At 42.0% G+C, this 16233-nt stretch overlaps 1 protein-coding gene across 1 annotated transcript in view; it reads left to right on the top strand.

The window, feature by feature from the left end:
• The window catches only part of LOC129724280 (Kruppel-like factor 3), a 342621-nt gene extending 334770 nt beyond the window's left edge, over positions 1-7851 (top strand). The window contains exons 6-7 of the mRNA XM_055679014.1: positions 2168-3009; positions 3071-7851. Of these exons, the coding sequence (XP_055534989.1) occupies positions 2168-3009; positions 3071-3243 (1015 nt within the window). The 3' untranslated portion in view covers positions 3244-7851. The remainder of the gene's footprint in view (positions 1-2167; positions 3010-3070) is intronic.
• The last annotated feature ends 8382 nt before the right edge of the window (positions 7852-16233 follow it).

Genomic DNA, 16233 nt, shown 5'->3' on the forward strand with positions numbered 1-16233 from the left:
ATTCTCCTCTGGGAGCTATAACCTTGATATCCAATCTGATGTGTTTTCGGTCTGATAAACTAAGTTCAGGTCTCTGCCAGTTTTTGACCTTTTCCGGTATCAAGGCGCTACATAGAGTAAGATCTTAGAGGAAGTGGTGCATGAGAAGAACCAAACCTGGGCGATATACCAGGACAAGCCGACGAACCACAATCAGACTAAGTACCACAACAGATTGAAACAATGGTAGCAGTGGTCCAAATTTTACAAAAAAAGTACAAACGGGAAAGGAACGATATGGACAAAAATTATAGACAAAAGACGTATCAATAAGAGGATCCTGAACAACAGAAGCTGTTCTGTGCCTGCTCTATAAGAAGGTGGGCCAATCTCCCAGAGGTTATGTGCCGCACGCCAGACATGTGCAACGACGTGGTTGGAAACATTCTCACGGATGCCAGCGACTTCGTCGACAGGTTGGAGCACTTTAATGCATACCTAAATAGTGATATAGCAAGCAGAAGCAGAATGAACTGACCTAGACGCCATAGATGACCGAGTGCTGCACTGGGTCATTTCCAGAATTTGGGAGAAGGCAGAGCTACCAGACGAATAGGAGTCGTCTGTCCCATTTACAAAAAGGACGACAAGCTGGAATGATGCAACTACCACGGTATCTCGCTTATCAATGGTGTCTATAAAAACTCCCGCAAATTCTTTTCCGTCATCTATTACTTCGTGGGTTCATGGGCCAGTATCATATGGGCTTTATGAGACCCCGCCATGAACCAGATCTTATCACTCCGACAGATCATATATGAATATAGCGAATGAAACGTGCCCACACATCACATTTAAAATGGATTCATGGCAGCTTACGATACAGTCCATAATGACTTTTTGGATAAACTGACGCGATTGACACACAGCGGATTAAGTTAAGGTGTCGGATTCAGTTGTTTGCTTTTCAACATCGCCCTCGAAGGTGTGTTCCGGGAGGCGGTTATCAACACGAGTGACACACTCGGCAGAAGGCCGAAGCCAGATGGATCAGACTGCGGATGAATGCGTCGAAAACTGAATGCATGCGAGCGAAATGCTTCAAGGAAAACCGCAACCCCCCTTCCAACTCAAGTCTCTGAAAACAGCGATGAGATGGTCGAAGAGTTCGTGTATTTGGGGTCACTGATGATCGCCGACAACCACACCAACATTCAGGCTGAAGGCTTACTATTCGCTTTAGAAGACGCTTCGATCGAATCGGTTGCCCTCTACTGAATCGAGACAAAAACGCTTCTTGTGGAGAACCTCAACTCTCTTAGATATTTTTAACGAAAGGTGCGATGGACTATTTACGGTGCAGTACAGACGGACGACGGAAAATTACGAAAACGTATGAGCCATGAGGTGCACCCGCTGCTTAGAAAGAACCCCATTGTACACCTGGCGAAAGTCTACAGGCTGTGGTGGACCGGACACGTCGCGAAGATGCCAACGATATCCGGGATGGAATCCCTGGGATACTGACGAGGGACAGCTCAGAACCATCAAGATGGCAACAACTCGTTGATACGGCATGGGATATCACAGCTCTCGTCAGTTTGGAAGATGAGGTCATCGAGCCAGTTGACGAAAGATGTAATCGCGTCACGACTGTTATTCGACAAGATTTTGAAACAATCGTTTTTTGCAAAAGTGATTTTATATGAACCTATCGTTTTATTTTTAACTTTGTTCTAAAAAATGTATAACGTTTCTCAAGATACGCAACAAATCGATCTTTCAGGACATTACTAATGAATCGAAATATTCGAAAAAAATCGGCGCATCAATTCGGGAGAAATGCTGTCAGCTTCTATACTAGGTTCGAGAAAAAATGTATTCAGAGGATGCAATAAACAGTAGAATCATTAGAGGCTGCCTCACATTTGGTAGTGATTTTTGTTTTATCAAATACCTTTTAGATATAAAAAAAATACTTAAAGATTTTTAATCAACTTAATAAGAATTAATTATTATTATACAACACCTTTGCGACAAAACCGGAATAAACCGGATACCGTTATATAAATATAAAAAATAAATACTTCCATAGCCAATTCACTTATTACAAAAGCCGGAAGACTTTTCTTTGCGTATTGCTATTGACTCAACAATACTCAAATTGTCTCCCAATGCTCTCTTCCAGATTCTTCTCCATCAACAACGATGCCAGTAAGCCCCACTCGCCATTCACTGCCAGTCATCTGTTTTCGTCACTGTGCGGGAACACCATCATCAGCAATAACAATAACAACATCGAGGAAGATGCCTTAGCCAATAACAATAACAACAACAGTAGCCTTATCAATAACAACAACTATCTTAGCGATGAATCGAAAACAAGTACCTTACGTGAAACGTATCCTATGTACAACTATTGTGTTCAGCAGAGTCCTACGCAGCTGTTTCCGCCGTTTGCCACTGGTGCCTTCAGCCATCACACCCATCTGCATCGTTCGCACGCGATGTCCCCCCAGGATATCGGCCGCCATACACCCCCACACACGTTTCTGGATCTCCAACAGCCACAGCAGCCGTCTGCCCTGCAACCAGTGCCAGTACTAAGTTCCAAGCTGATGCCGCCAATTCCGCTGGCCGCTACAATAGCAATTGCCTCCAGTTTGCCCAAAAGCCATCCGCTGAGCGAATCTGCCACTGCAGCTGCGGCGTTTCATCGGTTACTGCAACCTTCCTCCTCGTCGGCGGCTGGACTTTCGGTCAGTAGCGCAGCAGCAGCCGCAGCCGTTGCCGCTGGGCGCGCTCTTCTCGAAGCTCGACATCACAGCAGTAGCAGCAGTCCTGACCGAATCATCAAATGCGAGCGAACGGATTATTCTCTCTCGCCCCGTTTACCACCGGATATCGGAAGTGACGGCGGAAAAAGCACAGCCACGAAAAACAGAAAAATACATCGATGTGATGCCAACGGCTGCGATAAGGTGTACACAAAAAGTTCCCACCTGAAGGCGCACAAGCGGACGCATACAGGTAAGTAGCGTAGATTTACCTAATGTTTGTTAAAAGATTCTTTAATTGGTTCTATCTACAGGTGAAAAGCCGTACATCTGCACCTGGGAAGGTTGCGTCTGGCGCTTCGCTCGGTCCGACGAGCTGACGCGGCATTACCGGAAGCACACCGGCCTCAAACCGTTCCGCTGCAAATTGTGTACTCGTTCCTTCAGCCGTTCGGATCATCTCTCGCTGCACATGAAGCGGCATTGAGTGCGTCACGGTTTCTAGCCTAATAGATAGATACATCCACCAGTGAAACATTACTCCACTACTAAACCTTCCCCATCAGCCACTGTGCTAACGTGAATCTCATTTTATTGTAATTTGTCTCTCTTTCACTACTCATTTTTTACCTTGTGCTCTAAGTACTTGGAAGAACAATTGTTTCTGTTTAGATTTAAGTTCCTGTTCATTCAGTGATCGATCGAGAAAAAGGCGTCGCTAGAGGCTTTTGGCAGTTTGCAATGAGCAGTTTCTAGGGGAAATTTTTTGTCTCTCTTTGTTATAGGCAAATCACTATTTAAACAAGATTTTTAGTTATTTCTGTGATTCAATTCAATTTGTTATTATGATCAAGTTATTAAAAGGAATGTTGGGGAGCCATCCACCAAACTCCTTAAACACCAGCTAATCGTACTTTTTCCATCATCTCATAACCACCTTAATGTACAAGGAGATTGGTTCCTCGTTGGGAATATTTAAAAGACAGATAGAGGGCCCCATTTTATGAAAAAACGTTGATGAAGTAGCTCTATCCTTAAGTGCATACCATTTAGAGCAACTCTATCGGTTTCAATTGATAACTCAGAAAATTTTCCACTAGATACGGCTTTTATGTGTTCAAATAAATGTAAAATACAGGTCGGACTCGATTATCCGGAGACTCGATTATCCGGGGGCTCGATTATCCAGAGAAAATGGTTCGATTATCCGGAGTATTTTTTGTTTCTGTATTTCGATACCGTACTTTTGTCTCCCGGGTCATTGGGAGGTTCGGGGTTGTTCATAATTGCAGCGGTACAAGCCCCGTTACACTTACGCAGTTCGTTTCTGGCAGCATTCTCGTCGTTCCTTCAACCAATTATTACTCAATAACCTCCAAATCAAGGTATTATGGTTTTTCGTTGCCAATAAGGACAACCGCTATTGGTAAACCGGTTTCGGGATTATGGTAGGAACATATTCCTGTAATATAATGGCCATGATCATTGCAGTACTTAGAACCACAAGCAGGCCTGTCCCGGTTCTGTTCCGGATACTCTCGGATTATTGAACCAAAACTCATCAAGCGAAATTAATAACGACTTGAAATCCGCAAAGTAGTCCATATCGAGCGTCTAGGTCGTTATAGGTCACTCAGGAAATGGGAAAAAACATGAGTGTTTGTTTTTACATCTTCGAGATAATCAATATAACATAATTTATTATTACGTATATATGTATAACAAACGCCGACAAACAGTCTAAAGACAATTTTTAATTTTTTTCGTCGGCACATGCATTGTATACAATTTATTATAATAGAAAACTCACTATCCCAGAAGACAGATGATAAAAATTTGAATGACAAAAATGGCTCGATTATCCGGAAGGTTCGATTATCCGGAGCGAAATGTTTTTCAAAACTCCGGATAATCGAGTCCGACCTGTATAACATTTTAGAAGCAAAACTGTTCAAAAGTAGTGCTGTTTTAAACGTCTTTAATGTTTTCTCACAAAATAAAACGAAGTTAATACTACTGCTTTGTAGCGCAAGATAAACGTTTTTAACCGCTTTACGGTATAGACACTATATATATTAGGGTGGGGAATCGTTATATGGAAAAAACGAAACTTGATAGCAGAAAGCCAGAACCAAGTTTTATTTGTTCTATTTGGAGCCCCAATCCTAAATTTATCGGAAGTCGATTGGTTTAGTCTCCGCTTGGCGCATCGCATTTCAAATTTATATGGAGATTTGTTTGGAAAAACCAACGTTTTTGCATTTTCCATTCTAAAGAACTCAAAATGGCTCAAACCATAGGTTTCATAACTTCAAATGGTAGGTTTTTTGATGCCTAACAACTTGGCCGAAGACATCAAAGAGCTAGGGTGTCCCAAAAAAATACTGGAGCTGTTCAAAGTTGAGAATGTTGAAATTTATGTTGCAAATCATTTTTTCTGCCAACACTGCCAGTGTACCGGTGTCAGTCAGACTTCCATCAGAAGTACCCTCTGAAACACGTTATAGATTCCACCTACGACTAGAATATTGACCTGACTTTGTTTGTTTGATCCAGCTGGGTGTATAAACTCGTTACGACAGGTTATTTCTGATGAGAATTCTACTAGCGCCGGTACATTGGTAATGTTGGCAGAAAACAAGATTTTCTGCATTTAAATCGACATACTCAACTTTGAACAGCTATAGCTCTTCTTAGGGACATCCTAGCTCTTCAATGCCTTCTGCAAAGTTGTTAGGCATCTAAAATACAATACTTTTACATAATGTAGTGCATTATTAGATCACTATTGAGCTCTCTAGAAAGGTAAATGCAAAAAAGTAGGTTTTCCCATATAAATTTTCATACAAATTTGAAATGCAGTGCGCCAAGCGGAGACAAAACCAATCGACTTCCGGTAAGTTTAGGGTTGTTTGGGGCCCCAAAAGGAACCAAAAAAGCTTGGTTCTGGAAAATCGATTACTTTTCCCCACCCTAATATATATAGACCTGCGAAGTGAATGGCAGCAACACTGGCATCGCTAATTTTTTTATATTGTTGTTATTTGTACAATACAAATTTAACATTATGTTCTTTTTGGATCGCTCGTTTGACAGTTGTTTTGGGTCGCAGCGATTCAGTCCGCAGGTCTATATATAGTGTCTATACTTTACAGTCTGTTCTTCGACACCCACGCTCTCTATCTGCCTGCATCAATATAAAACTGGTAATCAATCCATCAAACTAAGCTGCTGCGTTAAAATTGAAATTTCTCCAAAACTAAAGCAGATAGAAAAATGCTGTCAAAGAACGATCTGTAGAACGGTCAAAAACGTTAAATTTGGGTTCAAAAACCAATAATAAAGGGTGCTTTTTTAAGAATTTGGTTTTTCTTTTAAAAAAACGCATTAAAATTGCAAAACTGTATGAAATTTTTATTTGAGCCGATACATTGGTTTATGCCATTCACTTTTTAAAGATAATTTCATTCAAATGTTGGCCACGGCTACGTTTCAAATGGTCCATACGAAAAGTTCAATTTTGGGTCACTTTTTCGAGCATTTCGGCTGGTATCTCGTTAATAACGCGTGTAATGTTGTCTTCCAAGGCTGGAATTGTTGTTGGCTTATTCGCATAGACGAGAGACTTAACGTAGCCCCACAAAAAATAATCTAGCGGTGTTAAATCGCATGATCTAGGCGGCCAATTCACCGGTCCATTTCGTGAGATGAATTGCTCACCGAACTCATTCCGCAATATGTCCATTGATTCGTGCAACGTGTGGCACGTTTCTCCGTCTTGCTGAAACCACATGTCAACAAGTCCCAGCTCTTCCATTTCCGGCAAAAAAAAAACAGAAATCATCGCGCGATAGCGAACCCCATTGACCGTAACGTTGCGGTTTTGATCATCTTCGAAGAAGTACGGACCAATGATGCCTCCAGCGTGTAAAACGTGCATTTTTCTGGGTGCATTGGTGATTCTTGTATTGCCTCTGGCTGCTCTTCGATCCAAATGCGGCAATTTTGCTTATTAACATACCCATTTAACCAGAAATGAGCTTCGTCACTGAACACAATTTTTCGGTAAAAAAGTGGATTTTCGGCAAGCGTTGTTCAGGCATTATTTTTGGATTATTTGTAAGCGTCGTTTAGGCGTATGTCTGTTCATGGTGAAATGGCAAATCAAACTGAGTACATTAGACTTTGACAGCTGTCAGAATTCCCGCGTGAACTGTCAAATCTGAATACACGAAAAACCAAATAGCAAAAAATCACCCTTTATAATCGACGTTTTTTTGTGATAAAATATATAATAAATAAATAAATAAATAAATAAATAAATAAATAAATAAATAAATAAATAAATAAATAAATAAATAAATAAATAAATAAATATCAAAATACGTTTTAAACAGCGCTACTTTCAAACATATTAGCTTCCAGAATGTTAATTTTTACATTCATTCAGACATGTAAAAGTTTTATCTAGAAGAAAATTTTCTCAGCTTTCAAATGAAACTAACAAAATCGTTCTCAGTGGTATAACCCCAAAGTTAGAGCTACTTTATGGAAGAGTATCCAAGAAACTTCAAAGTGGAATAACTTAGGTATATTAGCGCCTAGCGTTGATATACTTAATAACTTAAGTATATTAACGCTAGGGCATTGGGGAGAAAAAAATTTTTCATCGAAGCTAGCCCTCTATCAACCCCTGAAATATTTCCAACAAGAAACCAATCATCTTGTATGTTCACCTACTGAATATTACTTTACCGCAAAGTATTAAACACAGCACCTTATACTATAAAATTTCAAAAAAACATAGAACAGCTTCCGTTTCCACGAAAAACCACCGGGTGGATCAGTGTTCTTTGAAGGGTTATTTTTTGCGAGTTTAAAAGGTACGGAACGCAAAGCATCAGCTAAACGTATTCCACTTCCAAAATCAACTCAATCGTACGCCTCCTTGAAATTCACAAACAGATTTTTACAATGCGAAACAGGTGATCACTCACAAAAATGAGTAACGTCATGCTCCAATTTAGTCGATGATCCTTTTACAATCATTTCCACAACTCTTTCCAGACGACTGTTGCTTTGTGGAATACTTTGTGATAAGATCTTATGTGTAAACGTAAACAAAACGAGTGAGAGATGATTTTTGCTTGTAAGGTATAACAGATACATCTCTCACTCGTTTTGTTTACGTTTACACATACGACCTTATTACAAATTAGTCGAGCTTTCTGCTTTTAGAGCACTACAAAATTGTCCTTAGGGTTTGATACATGATTTATTTGCAGCCTTAGTAGTTCTCTAAGATGTGGTGTTTTTAAACAATTGCATGCCATACACCGCGGATTTTATTTCTCCAAAATTTGATCACGGTCTTAGCTCTCAGTCGATTCAGAATATTATGAGCTATAGAGACACTACACACAACTTCGCAAAGTAATCATGGGCGATTTTAACCCTCTAACGCTCACAAGGTTTATCATTAAAATTTATAGCTTCACGAGAAAATTCAAGCTGAACACTTTGTAGACTAACTAAAATACTGTCAACTGTAGTATTTTGAAGAAAATGCCCAGTGATGCTCTGAGGCAGCATATAAAAGTTTATGGAACAATCGTAAGCACAACAAACTAATTAATGTCAAGATATGATGATTATAATTCTTGGTGCTTTAGAGTCACCATGAGCGGAAAAGGGTTAACGGTTTACCTGCAACTTTGTGCAATTGTTTGGTTTAGAACAAGTTTTTTCTTCTTTCCTCCATTACAGAGTGTTTACATATTGAAGTAAGAGCACAGAGAACAGACGTTCATCTTTTTTTTTTTTCAAAAGATGTGTAAAAACTTGCAAACGTCTTTTACCAGTAAGTGGTAATGCTCCCGCTATGTGGCGCTCTCGTCATTACAAACCAAGCACTGATATCGATACAATATCGATACTGAAATATTTATGCAGTGGTGAGAGTTTCGCAAAATTAAAAATTTATTAAGGTGGAAGTTAAAGCCACAAATGGCCGACATCCGGCCACCACGTGGTCGACTTCAAATTTTCAAAGGCATACCACTCGGTAATAGTTTATGCGTCCCTTATGAAAACACATCCTCATGTTTATTATGGTGAAGAAAAATATAAGATAGTGTTTTCACAGGTAACGCATTAAATATTTTCGAGTCTTATGTCCTTGAAAAATCGCAGTCTTCTACAGGCTTCTACAGACTACAACCTTGAATGAGGTATTGAACGTCTCTGTTTTTTTATTGCCAGGTTTTCTGCTGCAGTCTTATGCAAAAACCTGCCGAAGATAACCACTGCCGAAGACGTTCGAAATTTACCGACCTACTGCTAAACCCAGAATACGCCCCCCATCACTCGGTCATGGGCTAGTCTCCTCCAATCGCCCCTAACGATCGGACGTCCTAATTCACCATACACCTCCAACGAGAATGGGGTCTACCACAGAGTCGCCGACCTCTGTCAAGCTCTCTGCTGAATATTATCCTTACTGGTAGCCCCTCCGATATGCGTGCCTCGTGGTCAGCCCTAAGTGGCCTACCTGCTTCCATTAAAGCCACCGCAAATTTCGTGCCAACATGCATTCGCCTTTTCACTTCGCGGTTCAGTGACATCGTTGTCATACGTCACTCGTGTTGTAAGATTTGTTTCAGAACAGCTCCTTTTCATGATTTGTTATTATAACTCATTCAGATTGAACTTTGTTATCCAAAGCAAGTGGGAAAATACTGAATCGTATCAAAATATGTTATTTGTATCTCCTGTTGATAGAATTTTGTATTTTTTTAGTTTATGCTCTTTTGATCGGGTTGTCGTACCAAGGTATACTTCGAATATTTTTCCATCTAGCTCCACCTTGACACCAACATTACTAGCACTTCCAGGTTTTCTGCCATCTTCCATGTACTTTGTTTTAGCAGAGTTTATGGCGAGCCCCAATCTCGCCGGTTCTCTCCTAAAGGGCTTAAAGACCTCTTTCTGAGCTCTATGGCTCACGGCTACGGCCGATTATATCGATATCATTCGCAAAACCTAGAAGCATGCGAGATTTTGTTTGTACACCTTCTAAGATGATGTTTAACGAAAAGTTCGAAAGTGAATTCTCTTCCTTAGTTTATCCAACATCATGATAGCGACTGATGTCTCGCTCGCTATCCGTATGCATGATGTTGATTTCTCCACCAAAAGCATTTGGTAGCATTATCTGCCACAGCTTATTTCACTTGACTGAGTCGTACTCCACCTTGAAATCCACAAACAGATAGGAAGTCTGCAGGTTGTAATCGGGAACTTATTTTGGATATGTCGTAGGGTGATGATTCGATCCGTGGAGCGTCCGTCTCGAAAACTAGCCTGGTAGTCACCGTCGAAAAGCTCCACCAACGGTCTCAATCTCAAGAGTAGTATTCGAGAGAGTACATTGTACAAAGAATTTAGCAACGTGATAATTTCTCCAATCCTTTTCCATTTTTCAGCTCTCTGATCGACTTTTCAACATTCACCTATGTTTCACAGCACATCCGTCGCTATCAATTCTAATACTGTTTCTATCACGCTCTTTTCCATCATCTCCATTCAGCAGTACCTGTAAACGTTCTCTTCACCTGCCTGCAGTCGTCGGTTTATCACGAGAGTACCAAGATACACGAATTTATCGATTACTTTATGGATGCCCTCATCGATCTCAATCTCAGGACCAAGACTCGACAAACGTCACCATGTACTTTGTTTGGATACAACCCTTTTTAAAAGACACGAATGCTGCTTCCACTGCCCTGCTGTTAATACCGTTGAATCAACAGCTTGTCCATCCTCTACAATTTCTGCCCTGCTTCTGTCGCCGGCTGTATCCTCGTCACCATTCAACAATACCTCGAAATGTTCTTTCTAAAGCATGGTCACCAGTGTCTCGTTGGTTGTCAGATGCTCTTCCTTGTCGTTGCACATGGCAGGGATTGGCACAGTCCGGTTCATGATTCCGTTTTTTACTTTGTAGAAACTTCCCGTGTCGTGTCTGGAGAAGCATACCTCCGCCTCCGCAAGAGACTGTTTGACACCTTTCCCTTATCTGGCGTGTCACATAAATCGCTGCAACCTTCGGTCGGGTTTTCCTCGTCCGTCACTTCTTGATACTTCGCATCAAACAACGTGTTGCATGTGGTTCTCGCGGAAGTGCCCAACACCTTTTACGCAGTATTGCTGACCGTATCGCGGATGTGCCCCCATTGTTCGTTCAGGTTTCCAATCGGTTCACCAATCCGCTCATCTACTTTCCGAGTGTCTGTCACCTGACAACCCTTGAATATCCTATCCTCATCAAACTGCTCAACTTATATACGTTGACCAGGCTGGCGCAATTCGTTTCTACCACGAAATGGTAATCTGAAACGGCCTCGGAAGGATCACACATCGCTGACGTCTGAGAAATGCCGACCAGAATATGATCGATCCAAGAGCAGGCTTCGCCATTAGGGTGCTAGCCTATGTGTTTCCGAATATTTCTTCGTGCAAAGTATGTAATACAGATTGCCATACCTCTGGCTTCGACAAAGTACAACAACCTCAGACCATTCTCATTACTTGTAGCATGGAAGTATACTTACCTTATCAATCAGCTCCAGACTGAAGTATCTCTTGCTGTTTGAAAAAGTTGTCTCCGTTCAATTCGGCCCATGGCTGCAGCTCGCCAGCCATGTCGTCTGCGGAGGCTCCGCACGTCGTCTTCCACTTGACCGAGTCACTTTGCTCGCTGCGCGGCTCGTCGTCTCGTTCCAATCGTGTCATTATCGAGAACCATTTTCACCGGCCTGTCGTTCGTCATTCTCATGCCCAGCCCACAGTAGTCTCCCGATTGAACGATGAGTGGCTCTCCTAGCAGCTGATGCAACTTGTGGGTCATTCATCTTCCATCTGCACTCCACCACGCAGCACCTTCAATTCAAAAACTCCAAGGGCGTGTTGGTCTTCCACGAGCATGTTTCAAGTCTCGTGGCCGTTGAGGAATACAGGCCTGATCAGTGTTTTGTAGACGGTCAACTTCGTGCGGCGAGGGATTTTGTTCGATCAGAACGTCCTCAGGGTTTCAAATTATGCACGATTTTCTGTCATAAGGCGTCGATGAATTTCTCTGCTGGTGTCGTTGTCAGCAGCCATCAGAGAGCCCGGGCACACGAACTCGTCTACCATCTCGATTTCATCTGCGCCAATATGAATGATTGGTGGTTGATACTATCTTCTCTGGAGCCTCTTCCTCTCATGTATTTAGTCTTCGATGCGTTTATGGCAAGTTCAATTCGTCCAGATTCATTCACAAGAGTTCATGCTATGATTTCGTTGCCATCGGCGAAGCCAATAAGCTGAACGGTCCTCCTGAATATCGTGCCACTCGTATCGATACCCGTCCTTCGTATTACACCTTCCAAAGCGGTGTTAACCAACAAGCACGATAATCAATCGCCTGGCCTAATCCTCGTCCTAATTCGAGAGTGTCCCCGGAACTCTAACAACACACATCACCCGGTCCATTGTCGATTCGACCAACCTTGTCAGTTTATCCGTGAAACTGTGATCGTGCATAATCTTGATCGGTTGTGTCGTACGCCGATTTAAAATAAAGTTATATTCACGGCATTTCTGTAAAATCTGCCGTACTGCGAATATTTGAGCCGTGGTGGCGAGGGCACCCATACATCTCGCCTGGTATTGACCCACGAATTCCCTCGCAAACAGTGATGATAGACGGCAAAGAATTTGAGAGAGTACTTTGTAGACGGCGCTCAGCAGCGTCATTGCACGGTACTTGTAGCAATTGAACTTGTCGCTCTTTTTGTTGGTGGGGTAAACTGTACTCCGGTACTGCCACTTCCTCCCAAGTCTTAGCAATAATTCAGTGTAGCATCTAAGCCAGTGATTCGCCACCGTGTTTCAACAACTCGTTGGGGAGCTCGTCAGCTCCAGCTGATTTGTTGTTTTTCAGCCGGCCGATCTCCACTTTAACCTCCTTGGTCAGAGGCTGCGCGTACACCGAGATCTACTACCACTTCGTTGTCGTCCTCTGCTACATTGTCGTTAAGGGGCCAGCCACATACCACGTGGACAGCTTTGGGTGGGGAGGGGTTGGCTAATGTCCACGGTCCATACAATTTTTTTAGAATTTATATGGACAGTTGTCCACGGAGGGGGAGGGGGGGGGTCAAAATCGTTAAAAACCTGTCCACGTGGTATGTGGATGGCCCCTAAGGTGTTCGTCGTAATACTGCTTCCACCTTTCAATCACCTTACATTTGTTCGTGAGAAGGTGAGAAGGTGGTATGGAGGCTGTGTCTACAATTAATGGGACGAAAAACCCTTTAGGGTGGCAAAAAATATGCAATATCAAATTCCTCGATTTCCACTGATATTTCCTGAAATATAACATCAGTTTCTCTGATGTTTTTCAGCATTTGGCACAGATGAACGCAACTCTGAAATTCAAGTAAAAAAAAGTATTCAATTGTATATGAAAGCGAACCCTAGAGGTCCCGAAATATGCTACAAAATCAGTCGTTCAAAAAAGAACCGCGTTTCGGTTAGAAATTTCTCCCTGATATTACCTGATTTCCCTGATCGATAAAAGAATTCCCTGACATTCCCTGACTTTCCAGGTTTTCCCAGGTTTTCGCCTCCCTGACCCGCGTATGCGTACCCAATGACCCCACCCGGAACTCCCGATTCCTGGATGGCTGTGACTTCCACCTTCACTTTTCTGGCATCGCTCTCAATATGTGAAAATGTGGAACCTGACCAAAGCATCCAGCGTAGAAGTGACCCGATCTCCACTAAAGTCGCTTGTGTCCCCGTTAGCACTACGAGGAGGTTAGGATAGGCAGGGCCGGCGCCACATTATTTCCCCGAGTGGGTAGTAAGGAAAAGGAAGGTTCATGGGTGACAAAGGCGTAGCCGGGGGGTGAGAGGGGGGTGACCTTCTGATACTTGAACCAGGGCCGGCGTCACACTATTTTCCCGGGTGGGTAGTAAGGAACAGAGAAGGTTCCTGGGTGACAAAGGTATGGTCAAAAATCTTGGGGGGGGGCACTGATACCTGAACAAAATTATTCGAAAAATCAACAGATTATCAACAATAGGGTGCCAATGGAATGTATGAGAAAAATTTAATTTTCGAATTTCATTCAGCAGTAATGGTTGCATTGGAAAATTGCTTTTTTTCGGATGGTGATAGAAAAAAACTAAGACAGATAGTTGGGTTTGAGAAATTTTTCATTCATATTCGACGCCTTTGTGAGCTGCCTTTCGGCAGTGACCCAGAACATTTGCCATGGTGGGCGAAAACATACGGGTAGACGTTTTGAATTTTTGCTTCGTCTTATTTATCAATTCCTCCTCAATTTACGCGACGAAGTTGATGAACGACGTTTTCAGGCAGGCACTTCTACACTACATGAAATTTCCCGATCACGACCAATCCGGAGCGAAAGAAGAGCGGCTTTGACATACCTTTTTCACTGATTGTCAGTTACAGCACCACCTTTTCAGGGAAACCTGGTGTGAGGAATGAACTTCACCTCAGTGCTCACTTCCTTCGTGGGGGAAGTAGAATACGAAGTGGCCTGCCAGTCGTTGCAATCCAGGGTGAGATAGGTCTCGGCGTCTAGTCTAAATCGACTCGACCATCTTATTCAGCCGCTGACACTGCGACATTGCCTACAGCTCCGAGACCAATGGACGGGACTTCCGCTTTCTGATGTCCATGTTCGCCAGGTACTTTTCCACTGTTTGGCCGGTTGAACCGACCTCCCGATCAAGCGTACGCCACTTCCCCCTCGGTTTTCCTCTTCAGCATTCTTTGGAGACTCTTGTCGCTCAGGGTCGTCGGCCGTCCGGAACCGGTCTTTTTTTCGATGCTCTGACTATAGTCCAGCAGTGCCAGGATGTTGTAGATACCGGAACAAGCGTAACCGACGTCCCTTTTCCGTACGATGTCTGTTTTCGTCGCGACGGGGTAACGTTCTTTGATCGCGCACACTTCTGAACGTAGTAGCTTCACTGTTTTCGTCATTATGGTTAGAGTTTGAGTAAATTTTTTTCTGCTGACTCATGGGTTACTATGATTGATGCTGCATGGGTAGTTTCGTCAGTGCGTGTAAAGGTAAACTCATGAGAAATCGGCCTTTTTTGAGCATTTTTTCAATGCTAAAGTTAGAGCTCAACAATTTTGTCTTCTCTAAAAACGTTTCCATCCAAAATTTGAGCTTAATCGAACTTCTGAGAGGGTTTCACTTACAGTCGTGAAAGTCTTACATTTTTGACTAACCTAAAAATGCACAAGAGTAGTTCTTGAAGTTTCAGAAATCGATTTTTTATGGCAAATCTCTTAGAAATGTATGAAATGTCGAGAACTGATGTTGTTTCATAAAAATTTGTTTTAAAAACAAAAATTAAATTTCAGGGACATGGAAACTTTTGCGGTGAGAGACTCGAGCTACACCAGAACACACAAGAGACACTCCCAGCTCGAACATTTCTTTCATCGATCAAAAAGCTGTAACTTTGACCGCTTTGAGGCTCTACTTCCCAAAGTCCGATTGAGCTAAAATTTGGCATGGGAAATTTTTACGAGAAAACAAAACTTTAAACCTCTATCGTATATGAAATTCAGAACTCTATCGTAAATGAAACAATTAAAAAAAAATATCCTTTTCTCTGAGTAACGTTACAACTGTACATAAGTCTGTAGATTTATAACCTCTCGCTCAACGATATCCATCAAAAAATCTGTCGCTCGCAACAGTACTTTTTTTTGGTTTTGTCCGATAGTTCCGTGTGGGTAAATACCCATATGGATATTTTCCGAGTGGGTACTACTACCCATACTACCCACATGAAACGCCGGCCCTGAGGATAGGGACGTTATCGGTAAAGGTAATAGGTCACAGTGTGGCCTTGAATTGCACTTACCAAAATTTGCTAACCAGATCAATCCCAATATTGAAGTATTTCATGCCCACATTTTTCATTCTAGTCTGGTTCGCTCTCTGATTATCTATGGACCCTGATCTATTCTTCAGTCTGATTTTTCATCTCTAATCTGTTCTGTTCTGTTGTCCTATCTTTGGTCTGATTTAGTTTTTGTTCCAGTCTCTGATGTGGCATCTGAGCTTTTAATTATTCTGTTTTAATTTCTTTTCAAGACTTTGGTTTGCTTTCCTTAGATTTGAACGCTGATCTGATCTGAAAAGTGTAGTTTAAAACAGAGTGGCGAAAAAGGTTTCATAATTAACTTCCCTGATTTTCCTGATATTCCTTAAAGTATAACATTATTTTCCCTGATATTTTTCAACATTAAGCACAAAAAAAAACAACGTAGATGAAAGCAACCATGAAATCCCAGTGAAAAAAGTGTTCGATCGGATATGAAACAAAACAGTAAAGGTCCCGCATTAGCGTTTTACGTTAAAAGCATCCGCCACAA

The sequence above is a fragment of the Wyeomyia smithii genome, chromosome 2 (genome assembly GCF_029784165.1).
Source record: "Wyeomyia smithii strain HCP4-BCI-WySm-NY-G18 chromosome 2, ASM2978416v1, whole genome shotgun sequence".
NCBI lineage: Eukaryota > Metazoa > Arthropoda > Insecta > Diptera > Culicidae > Wyeomyia > Wyeomyia smithii.